Source organism: Calidris pugnax, unplaced genomic scaffold (genome assembly GCF_001431845.1).
Source record: "Calidris pugnax isolate Ruff unplaced genomic scaffold, ASM143184v1 scaffold357, whole genome shotgun sequence".
Lineage (NCBI taxonomy): Eukaryota > Metazoa > Chordata > Aves > Charadriiformes > Scolopacidae > Calidris > Calidris pugnax.
This window is the reverse complement of record NW_015091719.1, coordinates 718,951-745,037: the sequence shown is the minus strand read 5'-3', so window position 1 is coordinate 745,037 and position 26,087 is coordinate 718,951. Positions and strand designations below refer to the sequence as shown.

Genomic DNA, 26,087 nt, shown 5'->3' with positions numbered 1-26,087 from the left:
TTACAACTCTAGGCTAGGAATCCGCTGATGATTACATTAGGCTAAGCTGCGAAGTAAATGAACCATGTCTTATTTAGGTGCAACTAGCTTCAGTGTAGTCCTGCCCCGCAGGGCACTTTATAGCGTTTTATGGCTTTAAAATTAGTGTAGCTTCCCATTTGCTGCAGGGTGCTGCATGTTATGCCTTTGAACTCAATAAGCAAAGGGAAGGGGGCCTTTTGTGGTGGTGGTGGTGGGTTGTTTTTTTTTTTTTTTCTTTTCCCCCCCCCCCCCCCTTCTCCTTTTCTTTCTTTTTTTCCAGTTTAGCAATTTTGTTTTGCATCTTTTCCAGACGGCGTTTTGCAATAAAAATGTCTGACTGCCACGTTAGAGGCACAAAAGTCAAGGCTCCAGCCATTTACCACCGGGCTGCCGGGGGTCTGGGGGGGGGAGGTTTTGGTCTGGTTTTGGAGGGAAAGGGATTGGGGTTTTGTTTTTTTTCGGAAGCGGTTGTTGCTGAGGGTGAACAATAGGTTTTGTGGGTCTAATAGGTCAGCTCAGGAGATTGGAATTGTGTCTCAAAAAATATGCCACTCGCAGTATTTAAAATGTCATCCAGAGGTGTGACCGTACACTTTTCTTTCCCCGTAATCGTTTTTATTTCGCCTCAGATCAGGAAACACTAGATCAGCCTCAGTAAATTCAACCTTAGGAGTGTTTTGTCCAGTTGAACAAAATGAAGGTGTTTTTCTTGAAAGCTGTGTGAACCAGAGGCAGATCCCGGGCCTGAACCAATTCCTAGCGCAGGGAAAAACAGTCTCCAGAAGAGAAAAAGTGTCACATTTGTACTTGTGTGCCATTAAAAGGACACGAAAAGGCATTGCTCCCTCAGAGTCTGTCCTGTTTGGCATGTTGTGAGTTGGAAAAGGGTAGAAGAAACACACGGGGAGGCTTTCTAGGAGAGAGATTATTTTTTAAATGTTCATCTTCTGGCACGTGGCAATCCCGAAATGAGGGGGTTTGGTGGGAGCTTTGAGTCCCATTCACCGAGCGCCACAATGTAAAAAATAAAAAATATAGCTCCAACGAAAGGGATTTCTGTGCAAGATGGCTTTATCCACAGTCCACTTAGCCCAGCCACAGGAGACCCTGGGTGTTGTCTTCTCCAGTTTGATCCTTCTGTCTTCTTGGGGAGGTTTCTTGGACAAGGAGACTAGGTTGCAGCACTAGCCTTTTCACTGCAGTCCCGGGGTAGAAGTACAATCAAAACCAAGTTTTCTGTTACCTTGGAAGGTATTTTGCAGTTGTGCAAATCAAGAGGAACATAACCTTCTGTAAGGACAAAGGGCTTTGAGTGCAGGCAGCTCTCCAGAAAAGCCTGGGGGATTTAGCTGATGAGTATTATATTTGGTAACTTTGCATTCATACACATTTTCTTGCTTAATGCACTGGTAATCGCAGAGTCCTGTGGGGTTGGAAGGGACCTCTGGAGATCATCTAGTCCAACCCCCTGCCAAAGCAGGGCCACCCAGAGCAGGTCCCACAGGAACGTGTCCAGGTGGGTTTGAATGTCTCCAGAGAAGGAGACTCCACCACCTCCCTGGGCAGCCTCTTCCAGGGCTCTGCCACCCTGAAGGTCCTCCTCATGTTCAGGTGGAACTTCTTACATTCAAGTTTGTGCCCATCTCCTCTTGTCCTGTCCCTGGGCACCTTGAAAAAAGACTGCCCGAATGAAATACTGTGTTTTTTAAATACAACCTAGGTAGCAGAAAGGCATTTCTTGGTGTGTGACGAGGATGACTGTCTCTTGTATTAGAGATATTTGAACATCCTCAAACTCCATCATGGTTTTGATATCCACAGTGTTACATACCTACCATGGTCTTTAACTTAAGGAACATTCTAGGGAGGAGCTGTGCTGCCACATGCTCTGTGGTCCTTCAGTGAAGTGTTTGAGAGAACTGTGGTAGACAGATGGTGTGAGTTGGAGTTGCAGCTTCATGGAAGCAGCAGCCAGCTCTTTCTTCTGCCATTCCCTCCATCTGACCCATATGTCTTCCCACCCTTGAAAAAGGGGCCAAAAGCAGGCAGCAGCCCTAGGCATGGCTGTGGAAAAAGAGGTATCTGGCTGTTGGTGTTACATACCTACCATGGTCTTTAACTTAAGGAACATTCTAGGGAGGAGCTGTGCTGCCACATGCTCTGTGGTCCTTCAGTGAAGTGTTTGAGAGAACTGTGGTAGACAGATGGTGTGAGTTGGAGTTGCAGCTTCATGGAAGCAGCAGCCAGCATTTTTCTTCTGCCATTCCCTCCATCTAACCCATATGTCTTCCCACCCCTAAAAAAGGGGCCAAAAGCAGGCAGCAGCCCTAAGCATGGCTGTGGAAGAAGAGATATCTTGCTGTTATCTTCAGTCTTCTCAGCTAGGAGAAAGCAGACAACTAGCTGGAACCATCAGGTAGCCATGGAGGTGATTGTGGCCCTTGGTGGAGTGTCTTCTCTGGCTTTGAGAGCCATCAGAAGCCATTGTGATGTATGGCAGCAAAATTAACAACTGCTGACAATGAAAACAAAAGAGCCCCCCCCCCCCAAAAAAAAAATAGCAGTTGCTTTTTGGTAGGTCTGTTCAGAAAACATCATCCTCCTCGTTTCTCAATTTGCATGTCTGAAAGGCTTCTGTTCAGTTAATTGGTTAAATTAATTTCTGCTGTTGTAAACAGCTGTAGTAAGAGCAGAACTAAAGTAATCTTACTTTACATTATTCTGTGTCATGGCACATCGTTTTTTTTTCTTACTCAAGGCGATTCATTTTGTGGCGCTGTCAAATAACATTTCGTGTCGTCTTCAGTCAATGTAGCTTTTATGATTTCAGCTGATATTTTAACAGTTTATTTAGTCCCCTAGATAATGGTCAATGGCCTTGAGTAGTCAAATTAACACCTATATTTGAGCGAACGGCTAAGGGTAACCTCGGGATGAAAAGCAATGAGAATCAATAAGAGCCGGCGTATTTTTTTAGGGATTATTGATTGATTGATGCGTTCTGGCCTTAACTTGAAGAGGCGGCATCGCCCCGCAGCTGACTAAGATTAACTTGCCAGTTACTGATAACGGCGGGCCATCGCCGGCGTGGTGTTTGAGGAGCTCAGAGATGAGATAGAGACCTTTTCTAGACCCTTTAGCTGAAGACACCATGGTGTTGGTAGGGTCTGGAATTCCTTCCCAGCTGCAGGAAAACACCACGCTCTTCCCTAAATCCTACCGGCGTGAGGATCGGAGACGACGTCGATTGGATTCGACGCCCTCCCGTTCTTCCTGGAGGCATCTACTGGGGTTACAACCGGGGCACTAATGTCTTGTTTCCCCACCACCAACCTCCCTCCACAGAAGGTGGGAGCCACGTTAAAGCTGTGCTGCTGTCAGCAAGCTGCGAGCCGCGGGTCCCTTCCCCGCCGCGGCTCTCAAATCGCTAGCAGGTTTCTCTCATTGCACCTCATTTGCATCTGGGACATCAATTAGCATGTTTGTTGAGGCTAATTGAATGAAACTCAATCATAGCTCTTAATTGCTTGACTATGTGAAAAGAAATCACATTAATGCAGCTAATTAAGTGTATGGCAATAGATGCAACATAATTAGGAGGGAAATGTAAAAAACAAGCGGTGGCGAAGGTGCAAGCGCGGGGATGGGGGGGCTGGCTTCTCCTCTTATCCTCACGTTTGGGGAGGGTTCCCTTTCCTTTACTGCTTGCTGCTTTTTTTTTTTTTCCCCTTTTTTTTTTTTTCCCCCGTGTTGCTGAATGATGAACATGGACAAGTTGAGAAGAAAAATGCAAATGGATTTGCAATTACTACTTTTTCAAGCTGTTGAGGGGCAGAAGATGGCACTTCTGGGGTGGCCCACTGTTGAGTGGGCTCTAGGGACTTGTTAAGTGCTGTTTAAAAGTACTTGGCTTTGAATTACCCTCATGCCTTGTTAAAGGGTTTTTTTCCCCCTTTTTTCTCGGATCAGCATTTTCTACAACTAACATCTAGGGGAGTTATATCTGTAACATTTGCATATCAAAATCGGGCTTGCTTGTCTTCTCTTTAACACAGCATATTCCAGATGACAGCAAGACCCTCATCTGTTCTAATCTGATCAAACCCTCCGTTGAGCTTCTGAAGCCGCCACGTTATTTTGTAGTTTTAACTTTTATTCCCCGAGTGCAGATCTGAAGGGAGCACGTGTTGGGGGCGGATGCTCCGCCGACTGGAAACTTGGTGCTCGCCTCTCCTCCTCGGGGAAATGCAGAGATTATCGCTATGCACGCTGAAAAGAGGCTTTATTATTTACATTTGATATATCCCCATAAATATTTAAGCTGACGTTAATACCTTTGTGGCATCTGTTGTGTTTGGGCACTTTCATCTAATAATGGTAGGGCTGCGGCGCATTTATTTCCTGTTTCCCAACGTTCACTCACTCTCCCCGATGGTTTATAGCTCACCTAAGCCTGGTTTGCTCTCAATTAAAAGGGCTTTAATAATGCCCTGTCACATCTCACAAGTTGACAGTGCGGCGGGGAAATTGTGCACTCTGTTCAGGGGAAGAATTTGGAATAAACTTCATATTCCAGATGACAGCAAGACCCTCATCTGTTCTAATCTGATCAAACCCTCCGTTGAGCTTCTGAAGCCGCCACGTTATTTTGTAGTTTTAACTTTTATTCCCCGAGTGCAGATCTGAAGGGAGCACGTGTTGGGGGCGGATGCTCCGCCGACTGGAAACTTGGTGCTCGCCTCTCCTCCTCGGGGAAATGCAGAGATTATCGCTATGCACGCTGAAAAGAGGCTTTATTATTTACATTTGATATATCCCCATAAATATTTAAGCTGACGTTAATACCTTTGTGGCATCTGTTGTGTTTGGGCACTTTCATCTAATAATGGTAGGGCTACGGCGCATTTATTTCCTGTTTCCCAACGTTCACTCACTCTCCCCGATGGTTTATAGCTCACCTAAGCCTGGTTTGCTCTCAATTAAAAGGGCTTTAATAATGCCCTGTCACATCTCACAAGTTGGCAGTGCGGCGGGGAAATTGTGCACTCTGTTCAGGGGAAGAATTGGGAATAAACTTCTCCTTCTCAGATTTAAACGGGAGTACGGTGGTTGTTTCATGTGAAATAAAACATATCTATTAAAAAGAGTCCATGCTGAGGTTTAGTCGCTTTCTGATTAAGCTTCATTTTAGAGCCCATAAGCAATACATGCTCAATTATGTTCTGCTTATTGTATTTTAATTTGGGAAGAGCTGACACCGAACAAGAAAGTTACGCCAACTTGATAATTTATGGATGAAACTGTCTTGTTCGTTTCTAACACCTAGTGAATGAATTTTTATTAATGAATGGCCTTGGTTTCTTTTGGCAGCAGAGCTCTGTGAATTGTTCAGATCCCCCTTTTTACTGTTAATAATTCTCCAACAGCTAGGGAAAAATAAGCTGGTTTGATGGCTTAGTTTTGGGGGTCCCCATATTGTGGCAGCAGCGATGTGGACCTCGGGTATGCTTTTAGGTCATTTAGGTATTTACTTGGAAAATTAATGCTCTGGTGGTGTACAGGTCTGTATGGTGCGGATTCGGAACCAACCTAGGTAAACATTGGTAGTCTTTCATATAACACCTTGTAATCTGGCTAAATCTTGCCCTAGACAATTGGGCAACTGGGATTTCTGTCTTCCCTGGCAGTCTGTGCTCATGCAGACGTTCACAGCATCACCCAGGGCTCATTAGTTGATCAAGTTCTATCTGAAAAGGAATTAGATCTTGTCCCCCAGCTGCTCTGCATAGATCACCCAAGAATACCATTCCTTGGTTTCCAGCTCAACTCTCCAGCTTGAGCCCAGATCTTTCCCAATCTTTAGTTCAAATTGCTGTTTTCCTCCTGGGGTACATACACCCAGATGTATTTTTGTGCAATGCTCTTACCTCTCTTTACTTTGGTATCCTCTGCTACCCACCTTGCATTTCTTCTCATAAAACACAGTCTGTTTCTTTTAGTGTCTTCATAATTTCAATTATTTTTTTCTGGAATGCAAGTCACCACAACCATGTGTACCAGGAGGTGACAACTGTCATGTTTTGTCTACTGGCTTTAACATTCACCATCCCTACTGGAAATATCTCTTCTGATGTATCCCAGCCTCAGTGGCTGTCTCACCTTAGTGAATTGTTATTTCCCTCTGATAAAGACACCCCTGTCCACTTGCTTTTCTGTTGTCATCTGAAGAAGCCCACAGACCATCTAGGGGCAATCCCTTTGAAGCTGGAAAGGAGGTTCTCAAGAGCCTGTTTTTCCAGAAACTATTTACAGTTTGAAGAATTTCTCATGGATTTCTCGGGAAGCGGTGCCTTGGCTCCAGTCAGTTGACCATTCACTGTCTTTCCACAGCTGACTGGGTTTGTCTGCTTATTTCCTTTTTGTGGGCTCTCCAGAAAAGAATTAGGAAAAAGCCTTTTCTGCCTCTGACTTCCAGCTTTTAGTGGGTTTACGCTCATCAGTCACAATCTGCCTAAATTTTCTTCCTTCTGTGACTTTTTCTATGTCTGGAGGAAGGGTCATGTTCTAAGGAAACAGTGTTGTAACTGCAGAAACCTTAACCAGTCAGTGGCTTTCCATAACTTTTGTGTCTGCTGACCAATTTCAGCCAAATTTGAAGGAGAAATAGATAAGTGCATAAGACATTGGCAGAGAAGAGACATGGGTAGGTGTGCTCATGAGGGACAGTCACCTTGTCTTCTCCTTTTTGGGACCTGCTGGCTGGTGAACTCCTCCAATGTGGCTCAGAACCAGCCGCTTTGTGAATTGCCTCTTATCCAACTGGTAGTTGGAGGATGTGGTAGAAAGCCCCAGAATTTTGGGAGTATTTGTTGTGAGAAGTGTGGAAGGGACTATCGAAAAACGGAAGAAAGGGGGAAAACTACATCTTGGGTGCTGGCAGATGGTGTAGGGCAAAAGTCTTAATAAAACCAGGTTTCGTTAGTTCTATTGCTCTGGTAGTTGGAGGATGTGGTAGAAAGCCCCAGAATTTTGGGAGTATTTGTTGTGAGAAGTGTGGAAGGGACTATCAAAAAACAGAAGAAAGGGGGAAAACTACACCGTGGGTGCTGGCAGATGGCGTAGGGCAAAAGTCTTAATAAAACCAGGTTTCATTCGTTTTATTGCTTACAGAACTACCTGTTTGATATTGGGTTTGGGTTTTGTTTTTGTTTTTGTTTTTTTTTCCCTCTTACCAGGACTATATGCAGAACGTTCAGAAGAAAGGGGGAAAACTACACCGTGGGTGCTGGCAGATGGCGTAGGGCAAAAGTCTTAATAAAACCAGGTTTCATTCGTTTTATTGCTTACAGAACTACCTGTTTGATATTGGGTTTGGGTTTTGTTTTTGTTTTTGTTTTTTTTTCCCTCTTACCAGGACTATATGCAGAACGTTCACGGGAAAGAAATCGACTTGCTGAGAACCACTGTGAAAGTCCCTGGGAAGAGGCCACCCCGAGCTACGTCAGCGTGCGCGCCCATTTCCAGCCCCAAAACTAACGGCCTCTCCAAGGACATGAGCAGTTTACACATCTCACCCAATTCAGGTAAGACAATACCATGCCAGGGAAAAAAAAAAAAAGGGAAAGGCTGCCTTTCCAGTCGCTGTAGGCAATTGTCATGTACTACTGGGATGGGGCTGACATCTATTAATAATTTACAAATCCAAATAACCGCTGATGTGTAACGTTTTACGCCCTAACTGCTGATCTGTCCTCCACAAGAGATTCTAAGTTTCTGAGTAACCTTCAACATCTATCTTTTTATGTTTGTTACCTTATACTTGCCAAAACCCTACGTAATTTCACGGAAATTGACATACGTGAAGAATCGGTGCTGCCTTATGACTGATCTGTTAGGTCTAATACTTTGAAAAAATAGGAGATGTATCATTTAAAAGGGATTTTTGTCGCTTCCTGGTGGGATCCACAGCACTTCTTTCCACCTGGAGAAGGATGCATGATTTTGGACTTCTCAATAGAAAGATTGTTCTGTAGGAAGATATTTTAGTTCATTTATGGAAGTAGTTTATAGCTCCTTGTGAGCTCTAAAGAAAGAAGTTTATTGTTCGCTGAAGTAGTTGTCCGTGCAGCTTAAGTGGATTTAAAAATTTGCATTAAGGAAGAACACTGAAGACAATTTATCTCGTAAAACGCGCAGCAGATCAAAACTCCTAATGGTGTAGTGTTGGTGTGGGAGTCTTGTCAGCACGGTTGGGATGACGTCCATAAAGCACCGACTGCCTTTTGCATTTATGATTCATGCAGACACTTCCAGCTTGTACTGACAAAACCATCTGAGCAGACTTGTGTTCCTGTAGGGTACACAACACACAGGTAGGATGGGCAACCACAAGAAGGAACTCGGTCACCCTGCTATTCAAGAGTCTTCTCTTAGATACTAACAGTTATCTTATGCTTCAAGTCAAGATGTGATTCCCTGTGTTTTCACAGAATCACAATCTTCATGGTTGGAAGGGACCTTTGAGATCATCGAGTCCAACCATACACACACACAAAAAAAATACCTACAATCCCAGGCACTAGAACATGCCCTGAAGTTCCACCTCTACACGCTTCTCAAATCCCTCCAGGGATGGTGACTCCACCACCTCCCTGGGCAGGCTGTTCCAGTGCCCGACCACCCTCTCAGCAAAGTCATTCTTCCTGATATCTCATCTAAACCTCCCCTGCCCCAACTTCAGACCATTTCCTCTGCTCCTGTCATGATTCCCTTGGGAGAAGAGGCCAACCCCCACCTCTCTCCACCCTCCTTTCAGGGAGCTGTAGAGGGCAAGGAGGTCTCCCCTCAGCCTCCTCTTCTCCAAACTGAACATGCCCAGTTCCCTCAACCTCTCCTCATAGGACTTGTTCTCCAGACCCCTCACCAGCTTGGTGGCTCTTCTCTGGACACACTCCAGTACCTCAATGTCCTTCTTGTGGTGAGGGGCCCAGAACTGAACCCAGCCCTCGAGGTGAGGCCTCACCAGTGCTGTTTTTGCGACACGCGTTCCCTGTATTAGGGGAAGAGGGAGAAGGATTTTCCTTCCAGCTGTGGATGCTACTTGTTCAATGTTCAAAAAAGGGGAGAGGGGAAAAAAATAAAATAAAAAGCCTTGTGGCTTTACAGTGGTGCCAAAGAGCAGAGATCCTTGGAGATCTTGTGTGGAATGCTATATTAGTTTTGCTGGGGACCTGAAATGTCTGAAACCACAATTTTTATCAGGCTCTTTTTCAAGTTGTAACCTACCCCTCGAGAGGCACAGAGCTGGCATTGTCACTGCAAGAGCTCATAGGAGAAAATTATTTCTGGTTGGTTTGTATTTTCCATTTTGCTATTTAATTTAGATGACTGGGTGCAGGGAGTGTTTTTTTGTTTTTTCAACGTATTCCATAATTTAGGGAAGAAAAGTGCTGGACTGAGTCAATAAACCAGCGGTAAGATGTTTAAGTAAGAGATCTCTGCTTTTAAGAACATATAAACACAGATAAGAATTACTTGATTGCTCCAGAGAAGTAAGTTTTTGAAAACATACTCAGAGATACGTGCTGATAAAAAGTTTATAACATGGAATTTACACGTTTTGGCGTAGGTTTAGTTTGCCAGATCAGAGGGAAATAGCTTGTACATGACTTAAATGACTCAGGACTCTCTGCACATGTAATGCTTGATTTACATGAAACTGTAGGGTAGACATCTCTCTCTGGCAGTGGTCGTAGCCACTCTGTCTGTATCCCTCTCTCTGGCAGTGGTCGTAGCCACTCTGTATCTTGGCTAGCCCGAGGTTTTATTGCACACCAATCGTTTTAAAAGAGAAAAGTGAATTATACTAGAAATGCTGGAAAACAGCTCTGCTTTTACATTTTTCAAATAATATGGTGGGAATCGTTGGAAACTCTGTCCCCTCTCTTGTTGTCTTTGTCATGTTGCCTAGAAATTCCAGACTTTTCTGTTGTTGATGTCTGGTTAGCACAGCGCAAGAGATCTACTGTGGTTAAGTCTTAAAATAATTAGTGCTCTCCTAATATATAAAAGAGTTATATCCAAGGGAAGTTTTACCTGTTTCTCTATCATTGCCCACTTGAGTACCTTCATTTCCCCTCTTGTGCAGCTGGAGTGGTACACTGATCCTTCTTTAATTTTAAGCAAGTTCTTGACCTGCTTATCTTTGCATGCCACTCTTCCCATAGATAAAGCAAGGATTGATATCTTAATTATGTATTAACCCTATAGCTGGCTGGAAGCATAACAGATTTGAAGCATCTTCATAACTTGCTGGGGCGAGCAGGTGAAGACAGGCTGGACTGAAGAGCTTTATGCTCTGCATGGCAGCCAGCCATCCTGTTCATACCTCCCTACCTGCTGTCTGGTGCCCACTTTGGGTGTCTGAGGATATAGAAAGGGGTTGGCTAAGGTTTCGGTGTGAGAGGAGGGTCAGTGAGGAATAACCCCCAGCACCAGGACAGGTGGGGGTGACCTGCTGGAGAGCAGCTCTGAGGAGAAGGACCTAGGAGTCCTGGTGGACAATAGGATGACCATGAGCCAGCAATGGGCCCTGGTGGCCAAGAAGGCCAATGGCATCCTGGGGGGCATCCACCTGTGAGCAGCAGGTGGAGGGAGGTCATCCTGCCCCTCTGCTCTGCCCCGGGGAGGCCCCATCTGGAGCACTGGGTCCAGTTCTGGGCTCCCCAGTTCAGGAAGGACAGGGAACTGCTGGAGAGGGTCCAGCAGAGGGTACAAAGATGATGAGGGGCCTGGAGCATCTCTCTTACGAGAAGAGGCTGAGGGACTTGGGTCTTTTGAGTCTGGAGAAGAGAAGGCTGAGGGGGGATCTGATCAATGCTGATAAATACTTCAAGGGAGGGTGTCAAGAGGACGGGGCTGGTCTTTTTTCAGTGGTGCCCAGGGACAGGACAAGAAGAAATGGGCACAAGCTTGAAGAGAAGAAGTTCTACCTCAACATGAGGAGGACCTTCTTTGCTTTGAGGGTGGCAGAGCCCTGGCAGAGGCTGCCCAGGGAGGTGGTGGAGTCTCCTTCTCTGGAGACATTCAAACCCCACCTGGACACGTTCCTGTGGGACCTGCTCTGGGTGGCCCTGCTTTGGCAGGGGGTTGGAGGCCACATTTGAGGTCTGTCTGGTTATTGCATTACTGGACAGAATGTCCAACAGCAGCAGGACAGAGGAACGTTTTCTTAGGAAGCTGATTGATCCAAGCAGGGGTTAGTCAGTTAAAAACAAACAAAAGAAGGATCTGCTAATCAGTAAAGTAGTACTTTAAAAAAAAATAATAAAAAAAAGAGTAGTAGGACAGACTAGATCTGGGAAATAACTTTCAGCAGCTCAGCTGTGCATCAGTCCATGTATAACTCTCAATACTCTTGTGTGCAGATAGGACTGAAGAGCTGCATTGCAGAGAGTGATTTTAAAATACTGATACTCCCTTAATATTTTAAAAAAGATATTGTCACAGGCTTTGCCTGGATTGTTAGTCTGAACTTTCATGTGGTCAAGTACATTGGCAGTGGATTTTACACAGAGGGTGATAGGTTCTGTTGGATGGGAGACCCATAGGACTTGATGCTCAGCTTCTGGAGTGTTGGGAGGACTTCTGGTATCTCTGCAGTTACCTGTCATGCAGGTGATTTGGAATATATCCCTTGCAGTCTGTGGTGCTGTCTCAGAGCTTTTTTTCCTCATTTAGTGCTGGCAAAATGTTGTCATCATCTTGAGCTATGCTTTAAAATTGATCACAAGGCTGAAGTTTTCTGTTACTGTTTCTTCATTGGGAGGTTTCTGTACACGGACCTGCTGTATGGAGGAGGTTTGAACCAAGCACAGAAAAAAATCATCACTTGCTATTTTTATTTTTAAATTTTTTACATTACTTTCTTACTGCTACACGTGCTGCCTCTTGCCCCAAACGTTGGTGTTTTCTGTTCTTCTCTGCTTTTTTGCCAGTGCAGACTTGGTACCTGGAATAATATTCTCCATGCTTAGAAGTCAGGACAGTATTTAGTGTAATTGTTTGATGTGGTCAGGAACAGACTAATTTTCCTTGTGCTGTTATGTAATTGTGTACAGTTTGGTGAAAAAGCTAAGATATTAAACGAATACTATGGCTGAATTAAAATGTCACATTTAAGATTGCCCCTCGAAATCGAATTCGTAGTCTTTGCTTATACTTAGTGGTATAGAATTCGTAGTCTTTGCTTATACGTAGTGATAGCACAGGCCCACTAAAAGCATTTCTTGGCTGATATTACCTATTTTCCACAAACTTGTGTTCCTGGAAATGCCTGAACTTATTTTCATCCAAACATCAAACCAAAAAAGAAGTCCATGTGTTTTTTTGTCGTCAAATATTTGAAAAATTTGAAATCATCAGTTGTCTGTTCAAAAGATGCCCCTTAAATATGGGTTTCAGTGCCAATAAATGTATGTACTTGATGTCTTTTTGATTACCTCTGACACGTTACGGGTGTCCCTGCCCCTGGCAGGCAGTTTGGAACTAGATGACCTTTAAGGTCCCTCCCAGCTCAAACCATTCTATGATTCTATATTTTAAATTCTTTCTTTCATGAGTGCCCAACAGATGGTTTTCTCTGTCTCTTAGTGGAATTTCTCGTATTTTGGGTAGTTACCAGTGCATCATCTGGTATGATAAGGAGGCAAAGGCCAAGCCTCTTGCCTATCAACTGGTGGGTTGTAGAATATGTTCCATGAGGATGCTATCTCAGAGACCCTTCAATGTAGGTGTCAGGGATAGCATGTGGGTAGACTTGGGACAGCTTGTGTTAGGGTCAGGGAGTAGGAGCAGTCATCTCAGGAGAGACACTTTGGGGGATAGCTTTTATCTCCAAGCTCCCACTTGATTTCTGCAGGGATGACCACCTTGTGTCTCTGCAAGGCACTACTTGCTGCTAGAAGACATAACACTCCATCCATAAGAGAGCTCAAAGCTTCATTCAGCTTCTCTTCTAATCCCCACCACGGTCTGTAGGGCATCTGTAAATGTGTTTACATCCCAAACATCTGGAAGCAGATATCTCTGGGAAATAATCATCTTAACAACAAAAGCCCAGTTCCAGTCCTTCTTGGGAGTTTCCATTTTGGATATGTTTTTTAAAAAAAACAAACAAACAACAACAAACCTATATGAGAATTTATGAAGAAAAAGACCCGAAGATGACTCTTTCCTGCTCGGTTTACACATGGACACAAGAGCTGGGAGAAAGATTTATTTTTTATCTTTTTTTTTCCCCTTGATGTGTCATGGTAGGAGAGTAGTCAAACTGGAAGTGAAGCAGCAGTGTGAGAAAGGAATATTTTCTGTACTGTATCAGAAAACAGACAAATGAGTAGGAGGAGAGAGTGTTTCTGCTACTGCGAAGCCAAGCTCCTTGACTGGAAAAAGGTTGATTTTTCTCTCCCTAGAAGTTTTGCCATGACATTTTAGAAGTGAAAGCTGGTCTCTGGGCTTTCCTTGGGTTCTTGGAGGTGTAATTTGAGGTTTATCCCGTAAGAACTGGGATTCCGTGTGGCTGTTTCTCTCAGATGATGTGGAGGGGTGGGAGGTTGTTTTGGTTCATTATATGAAGGCTTTAAGTAACAGATCTTTAACTGTGACTTCATGAAGGGATCCCGTAAGAACTGGGATTCCGTGTGGCTGCTTCTCCCAGACGATGCGGAGGGGTGGGAGGTTGTTTTGGTTCGTTATACGAAGGCTTTAAGTAACAGATCTTTAGCTGTGACTTCATGAAGGGTGCTTGTACTTGCATGGTAACTTGGTAGCCACCTCTGAGTTGGGAGAAATGGAAGTTTGTTCCCTTTAACATGAAGTTAGATTACTTTTGTGTTACCGTAAATCAAAGTTCTTGAATGATGCTTAAGTATCATAAATTTAAATTCAATTTACATGAGAGCTAACATTATTCTGTTGATGTTTCTCAGTTGGAATTACTTCAGAAAAGGGTAACTTGTGGACTTACTCGGTTCCAACTTTATCTAATAGTTGGTAGCATATCGTGACAATGTCATACGGGCCAGCAGTCCTGTAAATTGGCCACTGGCCGAGTCTCTGTGCCTTTTAAGAGCTGACTGAGTTCTTGCTGACTTTGGAGCAGGAGTTGGGTCCAGGTTTCAGTTACTCCCAAGTTGGGTTGGATTTGAGCCAGTGACCTGAAAATGAACTTATTCCTGAAATCTCTCCCAGGAGTCGTTTTTATTTCTTCTCCTCTACAAACAACCCAAAGCCTGAGCTGCAGCAAGAGCCACTGATGTAGAAAGTTCACATCTAAAAATAGCTTCTGGTGGAGAGAGAAATTGTTTCCTGATTAACACTTCATTTAAATAATTTGGTGCTATTAAATTTACTTACAATAGTGACTGTACAGTATGTGAAGTATCCTAAAATGTGTTAGCTACATGGCCATCGTTAAGTATGCTAAAGGTTGTTACCCACTAACTCTTTGTGACACTTCAGACGTGTTACAAGAACAGCATCTTCACATTTTAATAAATGTGAGTTTTCTATCCGTTATTAATTGTGATCATCTATCAAATCAACACAATGGTCATTAAGTAATCTTATTTTACACTGAAGTGCTTGGAATGAGGCTGAGTTGGAAAGGACTGCCTTCTGGACTTTTCTTTTAAAAGGTAGAGAATTGATGTTTCAGATGTTTCATAGAGTTGGAAGGGACCTTAAAGATCATGCAGTTCCAACCCCCCTGCCCTGGGCAGGGACACCTCCCACCAGACCAGGTTGCTCCAAGCCCCATCCAGCCTGGCCTTGAACCCCTCCAGGGATGGGGCAGCCACAGCTTCTCTGGGCAACCTGTTCCAGTGTCTCACCACCCTCACAGCAAAGAATTTCTTTCTGGTATCTCATCTCAATCTCCCCTCTTCCAATTTAAAACCGTTCCCCCTTGTCCTGTCCCTGCACTCCCTGACAAAGAGTCCCTCCCCAGCTCTCCTGGAGCTCCCTTCAGATATTGGGAGGCTGCTCTGAGGTCTCCCTGGAGCCTTCTCTTCTCCAGGCTGAACAACCCCAGCTCTCTCAGCCTGTCTTCACAGCAGAGGTTCTCCAGCCCTCTCATCATCTTGGTGGCCCTCCACTGGACCCGTTCCAAGAGGTCCATGTCCTTCCTGTGCTGAGGACTCCAGAGCTGGACACAATGCTCCAGATTTGGGTCTCACCAGAGCAGAGCAGAGGGGTAGAATCACCTCCCTGGCCCTGCTGGCCACACTTCTCTTGATGCAGCCCAGGATGGGGTTGGCTTTCTGGGCTGCCAGTGCACATTGCCAGCTCATGTTGAGCTTCTCATCCACAAGCACTCCCAAGTCCTTCTCCTCAGGGCTGTTCTCCAGCCATTCTCTGCCCAACCTGTATTTGTGCCTGGGGTTGCCACATCCCAGGTGAGGACCCTGCACTTGGCTTGGTTGAACTTCATGAGGTTTGCACAGACCCACCTCTCAAGTCTGTCCAGGTCCCTCTGGATGCCATCCCTTCCCCCCAGCGTGTCGGACCATGCCACCAAGCTTGGTGTCATCAGCAAATGTTTTTTCCATTGGAGGTTACTGTCAGGATTCAGGTGTTACGATGAGGCTGACAATCCTGTATCAACATGTATCAAGCCAAGAGCTTCCTAGCGAATGCAATTGCTCCAAAACTTATAGATCTTGGGTGCCTTTGCAAATAAATGCAGAACTGAGTCCTGAATTCTTGAATGTGCTCTGAACTTCCTTGTAGGTGGCTGAGGTTGTGTACTGGGGCAGTGTGTGACTTGACAATGCCGTATTTTATCTGGTGGAGGTCCCACAAGGCCAGAGGTTGGTAGTTGATAGTTATTTGCTGCTAATTTTGGAGCCTGATGTGGTACGTGAGATGACTTGACTTTAACCTGAAACGTTTTCCACGCTTCAACTTGAGCGTGAGTTTTTACGGTTTTTGCCACAGATCACAAATGCAAGTTTGTGACTTACTTTCGTCATTAATCACCCAAGTCAATTTTCCATTTGGTTGGGTTTGCTGTTAGTTCAGTGATATACAGCCGTAGCAAATGAAAGGAGTTGTGGGTTTTCTCGTTTCAAAGGGCAAAAAGCCCAATTTTAGGTGCACTGGAGGTTGCCCTTTCATCCCACTGGAGGGGGGGACCTTTTAGGGTAGTCTTCTCCAGTTCCTTTGGACCAGAATTTGCCCTTCCCAGAACTAGAGAGAAATAAGCTTACAGTGTTAGTACCCTATAGTCTTTAATATTTGGGAAAAGAGCAAGGCAGGTGTTAGAAATAAATATTTGACAAAAACGCTGCATTTGTTAAATATCGAAGGGGTAGGAAAAAAAAGAGTTTTCTTGGCTTTTTCTCTTCAGGGACAGAAGGAGACAATGAACTGCCTCGCAGTGGGCGAATGGTGCCTGTCTGTAACGATGATTAGGTAGATAAAGGATAGATATGTGTTGTGAAGCTTCAGGCAGATGACTGTAGATGCCGGATGAGATGCAGTCGTCGCTGCTCAGCCCCTGTGCCTGTTTCACTCTGGTTGATTTTCATGCCTGCGTTGCGCCGCATCCTGAATAAAATCACAGATCTGTCTTGTCCACCCAACGCCATCTCGCCCAGTTTTGATGGTTACGCGTCGTAATACTAACCGGTTGGACGTTAAGACCTTTGCGGAATTGCTCGTTCCTTTTTTTTTTTTCCCCCAGTGATTTTAAAATATGAAAGCCATCAGGAGGGTTGAAGCTGATTTATCAAAAGGGAAAAAAAAAAAAAATAAAAAAATTCACAAAATGTGTTTGGAGTATTGAACTGCCGTTGACATCTAAAGTCCCAACCATGCTGTTTTCCTCCACACTCCAGCAATCAGGACATCCAGCAAACCCATAAAAAACCAAACTAATAGCATGAATATTCAGTGACCTAGAATACTAATTATTGTCATGAATATTAATGTGATCGGACTTGCTTTTTCCTCTTCTCTTTCTCTGGCTCTTTTTTTTCTTTTTTTTTTTTTCCTTTTTTTTTTTTTTTTTTTTTTTTTTTCTCTCTCCACTCAGCCGGCTCTAAAGATGGACCATAATGAGAGCATTTAAGAGAGAGAGCGCTCTCCGCCGTGACAGGGACCGGGGTAATAAGGAGAGCTTGATTAACGTGGTGCACTTGGGGGAGAGATGAGAAGATTCACGTGGGCCTGTTGTGGGGGAGGCAATGAGGCACCGGCGGCTGTGTTGCTGCTCCCTCAGATTAATGAGGCCTAAGAGTGCATTAGGAACAGTGACAAAGGTTTGATCTAATGGGCTCAGTCATTTTTCCTTTGAGTGACAGACGCACAGAAGTAATTGGCTGTGCAGAATGGCAGCTCATTGGCAGTACTTAAGGATACATTATCCCCGTTGTGTGGCCCGCAGAGGCTGTTTATCAAAACTGCTCACACTGCAGACATGCATTCACTTAGCTGCTGTTACAGTGGCAATAGCTATTAAAAAAAAAAAAAAAAAAAAAGAGAGAGAGAGAGAAAAAAAAAAAAAGTCATCATCTCGCATTCGTTATCTATTGTCTCTCTCTTTTTCAAAAATAAAGTTTCTTTGTTCCGTTTTCTTAAGAGCCTGGAGGATGGTTGGATGCCGGCAGTCGTCCTTCCCCATCCTGAAGAGGCTCTGGTTGCAGCTCATGAAGTTTGGGGGGGTTTGTAGGCTCCTGGAGAGCTCCCAAAGTTAGTTCAGTTAATTTGACCAGGTTTGGTACAGATGCGGCGCACAGGTAAGACACCCCCACACCCCCTTTCCAATCTCATTATTAATAACTCCCACCGCCAGTCAAAGGGATTAGGAAGCATTTTTATATCTTTTGCCTCAGGCCCCTGCATTACTTGGCATGCGAGCAGCATAATACCATAGAATTACTTCATTTTGTGCTGTTATTTTTTTTTTGCCAAGCTAAATTCACAATTGTTAACAGGATTCACAGCCGACAACAATACGAAGTAGAGCATTTGCCAGTGTAAAATGGTCTTGAAGATGTAGTGCCTTAACAAGCAGGTAACCTCCATCAGGACTTGGCCAGAAAGTGAAGGATACCTTATTTATTGCTGTTATTTGTTAAAACTGCAGGAAAAATAAGTAATATGCCTACTGGGAAGGGAAAGCACGCTTTGATCCCAGCAGAATGAATAGTCTGGGGTCTTGAGCAGAAGCCCTCGGTGAAGATCTTGGGTTTAACTTTCTTTTAGATGAGTTGTCTCCTCTGATGACTTGATTTTCCTCCACCCTTGCTGTGTTGGTTTGGCGTGCTCTGAGAATAATAACTTTTCTCGTTATGCTCCCAGCACCATGTCCTTCCCCACCAGGGTATTTCTTGGCATTGCCTTGTTTGTTCATTAGTATTGACCCTTCTCAATTTGTACCCTCCTAATCAAGCCTGCTTCTCAGAGGCTGCCCTGCCAGGCGGCCAGAGGAAGGTCTTCTTCAGTTAATAGCTGCTTATCTTCAGGAAATTTGTTCAGGTAATAGATGCTTCTGAAGAAAATAATAAAAATAGGTTAAACCCAAAGCAAGCCATCTGCTGCAGTATTGAAAGTGATTGTTCTTGTATTGGAGGCGAGTTTCAATGCTGAAACCAGTGTGTTTTGGAAAGGTACTGTTGTCTCAGTCTTTCTTGTTCCATGGTTGGAGTCGATGATCCCAAGGGTCTCTTCGAACCTGAATGATTCTATGTATAAGTAACCCCAAGTTACTTAGGTCCCTGATAAGCCCAATGCAGAAAATAGGTGCTTTTTGTATGCTGCTGTCAGATCAAAACAGGAATCCGCAGCAATACTTTAGTAGGGGTTTTCCCCCCATTAATAAAACCACTCAAGAACCTGGTTATGGAAGTTGGAGCTCTCCAGTTCTGGTCCCACGGATGATGTTCCTGAGAACGTGGCCAGACAGTGAGTGCCCTGACACCTGGGCAGTGCCTTCCATTCCCATGGAAGACGTTACTCAATTGGAGAGGCAAGAAAGTGTAACTAGATTTCAGATTTCACTGCAGGTTGTGATCTCCAGAGTTGGTGAGGAGGAAAGGAAGGAGGATGCATCTGTCAAAGATGGATGCTGGGGTCCGATTTCACTGCAGGTTGTGATCTCCAGAGTTGACGAGGGAAGGAGGATGCATCTGTCAAAGACGGATGCTGGGGTCCAGAAAAGCCATTCCTAAATTTTCCACAGCTAAAACAGGCGTTACCCCAGCAAAGCAGAAGGCACAAAGTGGCACTGCTTGGATGGTCAGCCACTTCTTAGGAAAGTTTTGTCCATCAGGAAAATTTCTTCCCAACTCAAAAAGCCATTCCTAAATTTTCCACAGCTAAAACAGGCGTTACCCCAGCAAAGCAGAAGGCACAAAGTGGCACTGCTTGGATGGTCAGCCACTTCTTAGGAAAGTTTTGTCCATCAGGAAAATTTCTTCCCAACTCAGGGAATTAGTTCACAAACGTAATGCAGAATTGAAGGACGGGGAAGGGAATGCTTTTCATCATCTTGCAGGTGGCAAAGGAGCCTTTCTCACTTTCCTTTTGCCCCCCAGATGCCTGAAGAACCTTCAGGGAGCAGTGTTGGGTATGGGTTTTGAACGGGTGACCAACAGCCAATCTCATCTAGTTGGCAGTGCCTTTTACTGAATTAGAGGGCATTTCAAGAATAGGCAGTATTCCTGCAACATAAATTGACCCAACATGATTTGAAACAATTAACCCTCTGATATCAAGAGTCAGGATTTCCTGACCCACAACTCTAATGCATTTTTCATTAGTTCTAACAGCTGGTGAGCGCAGCCCTCTGGCCTTAAGAGTTTTATTTCTTTCTTTTTTTTTTTTTGGAAGAGAAACTTGTGGTGAACACGAAGAGCATATCACAAATAAAACATGGCCCTGGTGAAAGCGTAGCAGTGGGCTGTAGTTCATCTGATTCCATCTTTCCCTGCTTCTGTGCAGCCTCTCTCTGCGGGTGTCATACGCTGCTGCTTCATGGAAAAATATAGTTCTGCTTCACGACTCTGGCAATGTCTGCTTGTCTCATAAATTCCAGAGTATATTAGTTGTACTCCGGAATATAAAACTTCTCCTAACTGATTTGTTTGGGAGAAGTCACAGATGTCTCTGCGGCAGGGAATGGAGACCACCTCCCTGTATTTAAGTCGCTCGTATCGCACTTTTTAGGGTATAATTGTGAATTATATTCATTCTGCATTTGTCGTTAATGGGTAGCATCACTGGTGAAGGCTTGGGTTCAAGTGATGAGTCTGCTAAAATAACCTGTCCTGCCCAGTGAGGATTCACTGGATTATTTTTGTTAAGATAATGCAAAAGAGGGATTGCTAAAATGCTGTCCAGCCTACTCTTCTGTTGCAATATGACAAAAACCCTGAATAGTTGGGGTTTTTTTGGTGGACACTTTGCATGTAAGGTAATGTTTATGTTGCACTTTATTGTATATTTTGTTAAAACTTGTGTAATACCCGGATTCTTTCTCTTTCTGGTTTTACTGACTCGATGTGCACTCCGTGCCTTGTATGGCCCCGTGTCTGTCAATCGTTGTTGTTTTCCTAATGTTTCTAAGTATCATAATCTGATGTTGCATTTATGGTCTGTTGTTTTGTAAATCTGAAACAAGAGTGTATGAAGAGATTCCTTCCCTCTGTGGGTAGGAGATGGAGACACATTCAGCCCCCAGAGTGTCTCTTTCTGTCACCCTCTTAACGCATCCATACCCACACCCAGCCATGCCCTCCTCTGCTTAATTCCTCTTATCCCAAGTCTCTTGTCTTGACTTGCTCTTTGCTGTTGGTGCCTATTTACACTGAATAAACGGAGATATAAATTGGACTTTGTGGGAGCCCGCTCTTCTTTTCTCAAAGGCTCTTCTGCCGAGCGTTGGCCAAACCTGGAAATTATCTTGAATCTTAATTTGGATGGGTTTTGTGGAGCTTAATTGTTTGAACATTTTGTAAGTGCGATCATAACGGGGTATTTTATAATATCAGAAAAGATAGTTTTAATAAAGCTGTCTAGAGCTAGAAAGAGGAACTCTTCCTTTGATGCTTCTTTGGTAGATGAAAACATTTTTGTTCAATAGGAGACCAGCATCTTTTTTTCCTCATTTGAGACCAGTTCTGGCAACATACTGATATTCATTCAAATATAAATGCCATATTCACTTTGAAATGCAAATTGTTTAAAGAAAAATAGCATATGGTAGAGGTAAGTACCTTTTCAAATCAGCTCCCACACTTTAGGGATGTGAGTACAGCTAAAATTATTCTTTGGAAAGAATCTGGAGCCTTTGACACATTGAAGCTTGAACTAATCAAGGCTTCCCAGTAAGCATATACACATATCCATATCAAGGAAACAGTGCTGAGAATACATGGATTAGCATAGTAATTTAACTGCCCCCTGCTAATCAACTTAAGCAACCAGCTGATGCATATATGATGTATTTGAAGAGGCACTCTTTCACAGCTCCAGAATGGGCCAGGTAGTTGACCACGGATTTCATGTTAATGTTGAGAGAGAGATGTATCTGTCTACATATAGATATATACACATATGTGTGGGTATATGGGGGGGACGACAGATGCAGCATGCATTAAGGCATTGCTTGGAAAAGCTTGATGTAAAGGTTTTATATGCCTAACCCAAAATGTGGTGATTTCCTTTCCTCTTTTTAGCTTGTCCTCCTTCCTCTTTTGCTTGTCTGCAAAAAGCTGAGATGATTTCTGCTGTTGAGGCTTTATCCCTCAGCAAAAATAAAGGAGAGTTGCTCTGTGGGGATCCGAGGTTTTATATGCCTAACCCAAAATGTGGTGCTTTCCTTTCCTCTTTTTAGCTGTCTCTTGCTTGTCTGCAAAAAAACCGAGATCATTTCTGCTGTTGAGGCTTTATTCCTGAGCAAATATAAAGGAGAGTTGCTTTGTGGAGGTCCAGATTGGGGTTTGCCTGTTATATATATTATAGATGGAGAAAAAACACGTATATTTATATTTTATAGATGGGGGAAAAAAGGTAGGACTGTTTTGTAGAAGCTTTGTGCAGCCTACAGAGTGTGCAAGAGCTGCAGCTGACTTCCAGTAGTCCTTGTTTGGCTGTGACAGCATTAGTGCCTGCTGGGGTGGTGGAATACATTTCCTGGGCATGCTGCCATTAGACCAAAAAGTGGAAAAATTAGCAATGGGTTGGGAAATAACGATTTTTAACTAAGGTTGTAAGTAACAAGTTTGTGCTAGAGTGGAACGCATTCAGGAGGGGGAGAGGAAAGGGCACACTGTTTTCTGTAGTTCAGCCCTTCTGATAGCTACACACGAGTTCTGGCTTGGATGGTATGATACATCATGAAAATCTTACAGCGCGTGAAGGAAGTGGAATTTAACCTTGAGTAAATGTTATCACAAGGGTTACAGGTTGGAGAGTGATCAGACTATGGCAAGAGAAAAGACAGAGGTGAGCTGGGTTGCATCATTCATCAGTAAAGTGTTACATGATGGGACTTGGCACCTGTTTGTTGCTAGCAGCCCATGCCTTTCAAAAACGTGAAGGGAAAGAAAAAATCCTCTTTGATTTGCAGAGTAAGTCACTTCCTCAGCAGGCTAAAGCCATAACAAGGGGCATGGAGTTTCAGAGGAATGGCACTAAGGTGAACGTAAAGCTATTAGTGTTTTCGTGGTGATGTAGAACTCCTGATATTATGCTGGATATCCTATAAAATTTTTGATTTTGCATCATGGTTACAAAGTTGACTGGACACTTCTGTTCAAAAATTTGGGAACTAGGTGGGAAGATGTCAGCATACAATTACTGCTGCTCTCTGCAGCAGAGTAGAGGGGATGTGTCGTCCAGGTGAAGAGGTCCAGTAATTGTTCCCATTTTCCCGTGATACTCTAGGAAATGCTCCATCTTGGCTTTCACGTACCATTTTTCTCCTTCCTGATCTTTGTCATGAGGGTGCTTTTGCAGGAATTCATCACACGTGGCTTCCCATTTCACTAGGTGCAACGTGGAAGATGGCTACAGGCTAAACGTGTGCTTTTGGGGCATTGCTCTTGAGCCTGGCAGGGCTAGATGCTTGTGAAAAAAGAAGTTGTTTCCAAATAGGATGGTCCCAAAGATGTTACAGCACAAATGAAGCAAAACAAAGAATTTGGATTAATCTGCTGTGTACTTGTCACCTGTAAGTTTGGTTCAGTAAACTCGTTTTCGAAGTTAAAGGCTAATAAACAAAATCAGAAACAAGAGCAGAAAAAAATGGGTAACTTTTCTGTAAGTTCTTTTATCAACAGTAAAAATTTCAAGGACCTCTGGGTATCTCTTGTCCTGTGACTGCAACTCATAATGCAATCAAAGGAAGTGCAGCCATTTTACTGCTTAAGATGTACCAAAGTGCAAATTGTTGACAGTATTTTGAATCAAATGGGAATACAGAGTAGCTTCTGAGCTCAGAAAGGTTCTCTTATTTTGCTTTGGGATGGAAGGAAAAAAGAAAAAGCCTGTTCTGTTCAGACACCCCTGGAAATTTTGGTTGAAAGGGACCTCTGGAGATCATCTGCACCATCCTTTCTGCTTGAAGAAGCAGGACTTGTCACCAGGGTTGGGAAGGTTCAGTTGTGTCTTTGTGTGGTTGAGCTTTGGAAATTTGAGAGGATGGAGATCCCCCAGCTTCTTTTGGTAGCCCGTTGCAGTGCTGCATTATGAACTTTCCAAGCTGTAGTGTTGCTGCTGTTTTCTATCATCCTTAACTAAAAAGCTTTATTAAATCAGGCATTATCCTCCTGTTCACCAGCCTAAACCAGCCCAACTCCCTCAGCACTCATGGGCCACGTGGATCAGACCTTTGGCTGTCTTGGCAGTTCTTTGCTGGCTCTTCTCCCATGTCCTGACAGTCCTCCTGAAGTGAGGGACCCAGAACTGAGTGTACAGTGTTTCAGATGCCCATCGTGCTGTTCTCAGCTCATGGTTTGTGTTGAGTATGGTGTTACCACACGTTCTGGCATCCGTTGTTGACATTTGAGTTCTTCACAGCAGTGCTGCTACTCAACCAACTGGTCCCCAGTCCCCCTGCTGCTCTGATGTCCCAGGAGCAGAGGTTGGGGACTTCTCCATGTCCAACCACATGGTGTTTATATTGGCCTAAATCTCAAGTTGCTAGAGTCCGTTTGGTCTCAAGCTCTAGCGTTCATGTCAGCCACTCCCTTTAATTTGGTTTATCATTAAAATAGTTGGTTAATGTTCATAGTTCTTCTGGATTGTGAAAACCAGAAGAAACCCCTGCTGGCTGTCTCAAAGTGAGCATCAGCAGCATCACAGAAATTCATTTGGAAGGAGGTATTTCTTATGAGACCTCAAAATATGTACCACCACATAGTCTTTCCATCTTCTATTGTGACTTTAAGGTACCAAGCTATAATTTAATCTTCTGCCTTGTACCTTGGTTTCTGTAGGCCTGATTTCTTTGCTGAATGTTTCTTTGGAAAATGTCTTTAGAAGGTGTTAAACCACCAGTACTAGCAAATTGCTCTCAGCTGATGGAGTCAAGCACACAAGAGAAAGAGGACCAGTTGTTTGAAGCATACTTTTTTTATAAAATTTGGTAGATGATGCTCTGTGGAATCCTTTTGGACAAAAGGGTTGCCCAGGGAAGGCGTTTAGAGAGGAATTATGTGCCAGTAGCTAAAGCACTGCCTTGGGAGATCCCAACATGGTTCCAAAATCCACCTTAGACTTTGCACAATTGCACACATTAGTTTATCTGTATGTATTTCGTGTCTCCTTTGTAGAGATTGCCAAACAGAAGTTCTTGAGACTGATTAAGTGCATTCAAGACTCAGGTGGACAGATACTGTAGTGATGGATCTGTGTTAAGGACTGAAGATGAGATTTAGTCTTGGGAAAGGGGAGGAGAGAAAGGGACAATTATGCCAACTCTAATAAACACAAAGTAGTTCACTAAGCTCTGCTGTCTTCCCAAAGGCTGCTCTGGGAAAAGACATAATGATAGAACTGGGAGTCAGGAGATGTGGGTTTTATTTTCAAGTCTGCCACAATCTTCCTTTGTGGCCCTGGGTCATTTAACCTCTGAAAAATGGGGAAAATGATAGCAGATAATTAACAACCTCACAGGAGCATTGAAAATTAATTCATTAATTTTTCTGAACTCATCAGTAGAAGGTGCAATAGAAATGCAAAGTGTTAGGGTATTTTATAAAATTGTGTCTGTTTCTTTCTCGTTACATGTGTTTTTAGAGAGTGTTCTTAAATCCACAGAAGATCTGTGGGGTACCTTTTGAAAGCCTGTCAGGAGGAATGAAGTAAAATATTTGTATCTTTGTACTATGCAAGTCCTGTGCTGGTATGGAGTAAAATGTGCTCAGAAACCAAAACTAGAGAGTACCCTTTGGTCCATATCAAACTATGGGTAAGACCATGAAAAACCTGAGTTTCTGGAAAAGGTGTTAATGGTTTTGACTCTAAAATTTATTCAACCAGATCATGCTTTTCCTGTTTTGTGGTGAGAAACCTGTCCCTGTTGCTCCCCCTCGCACACACCTCCCAGCCTTTTATTGTCCTAGACCTTAATGATCATGAAAATACTAAAATTATTTCTAGTGCTTACTGGGTGACGGCTATATTCTTTGTATCTCAGCTTTTGCGTTGTAGGCCTTCGGTTAGAGTTGTGGAGGTTGTGTTCCTGTGGGACGAGACACAGGAGTGATATTTGCAGTCAATGGAACAAGCCTCTAGTGCGTGCTTTGTGTCACGATGTTGTTTTAAGATTAAAAAACAAGTTTTTTGCTTGGTCTCGCAACGCTGGTGGTTATTTGCCTCCCCATCGCTGTGTACTTGGCTTCGCTTGGGGGACATACTAATGTGAAATATTATTTAGAGGTAGATTGTTTTGAACTCTTTAAGTTGGCTTAGTTGGCTCATCTTGGTTGCTTGTGTAAACGGTGGTTTTCAGGAATAAATTTGTTTTCTGTGCACAGTCTGTCTTTCGTGCTCTACCT

At 43.7% G+C, this 26,087-nt stretch overlaps 1 protein-coding gene across 1 annotated transcript in view; it reads left to right on the top strand.

Annotated features, from left to right (window-relative positions):
- Positions 1-26,087, top strand: part of AGAP1 (ArfGAP with GTPase domain, ankyrin repeat and PH domain 1) — a gene marked incomplete at its 5' end in the record, with an annotated part of 313,414 nt that overhangs the window by 148,291 nt on the left and 139,036 nt on the right. The window contains one exon of the mRNA XM_014961995.1: positions 7,436-7,604. Within this exon, the coding sequence (XP_014817481.1) occupies positions 7,436-7,604 (169 nt within the window). The remainder of the gene's footprint in view (positions 1-7,435; positions 7,605-26,087) is intronic.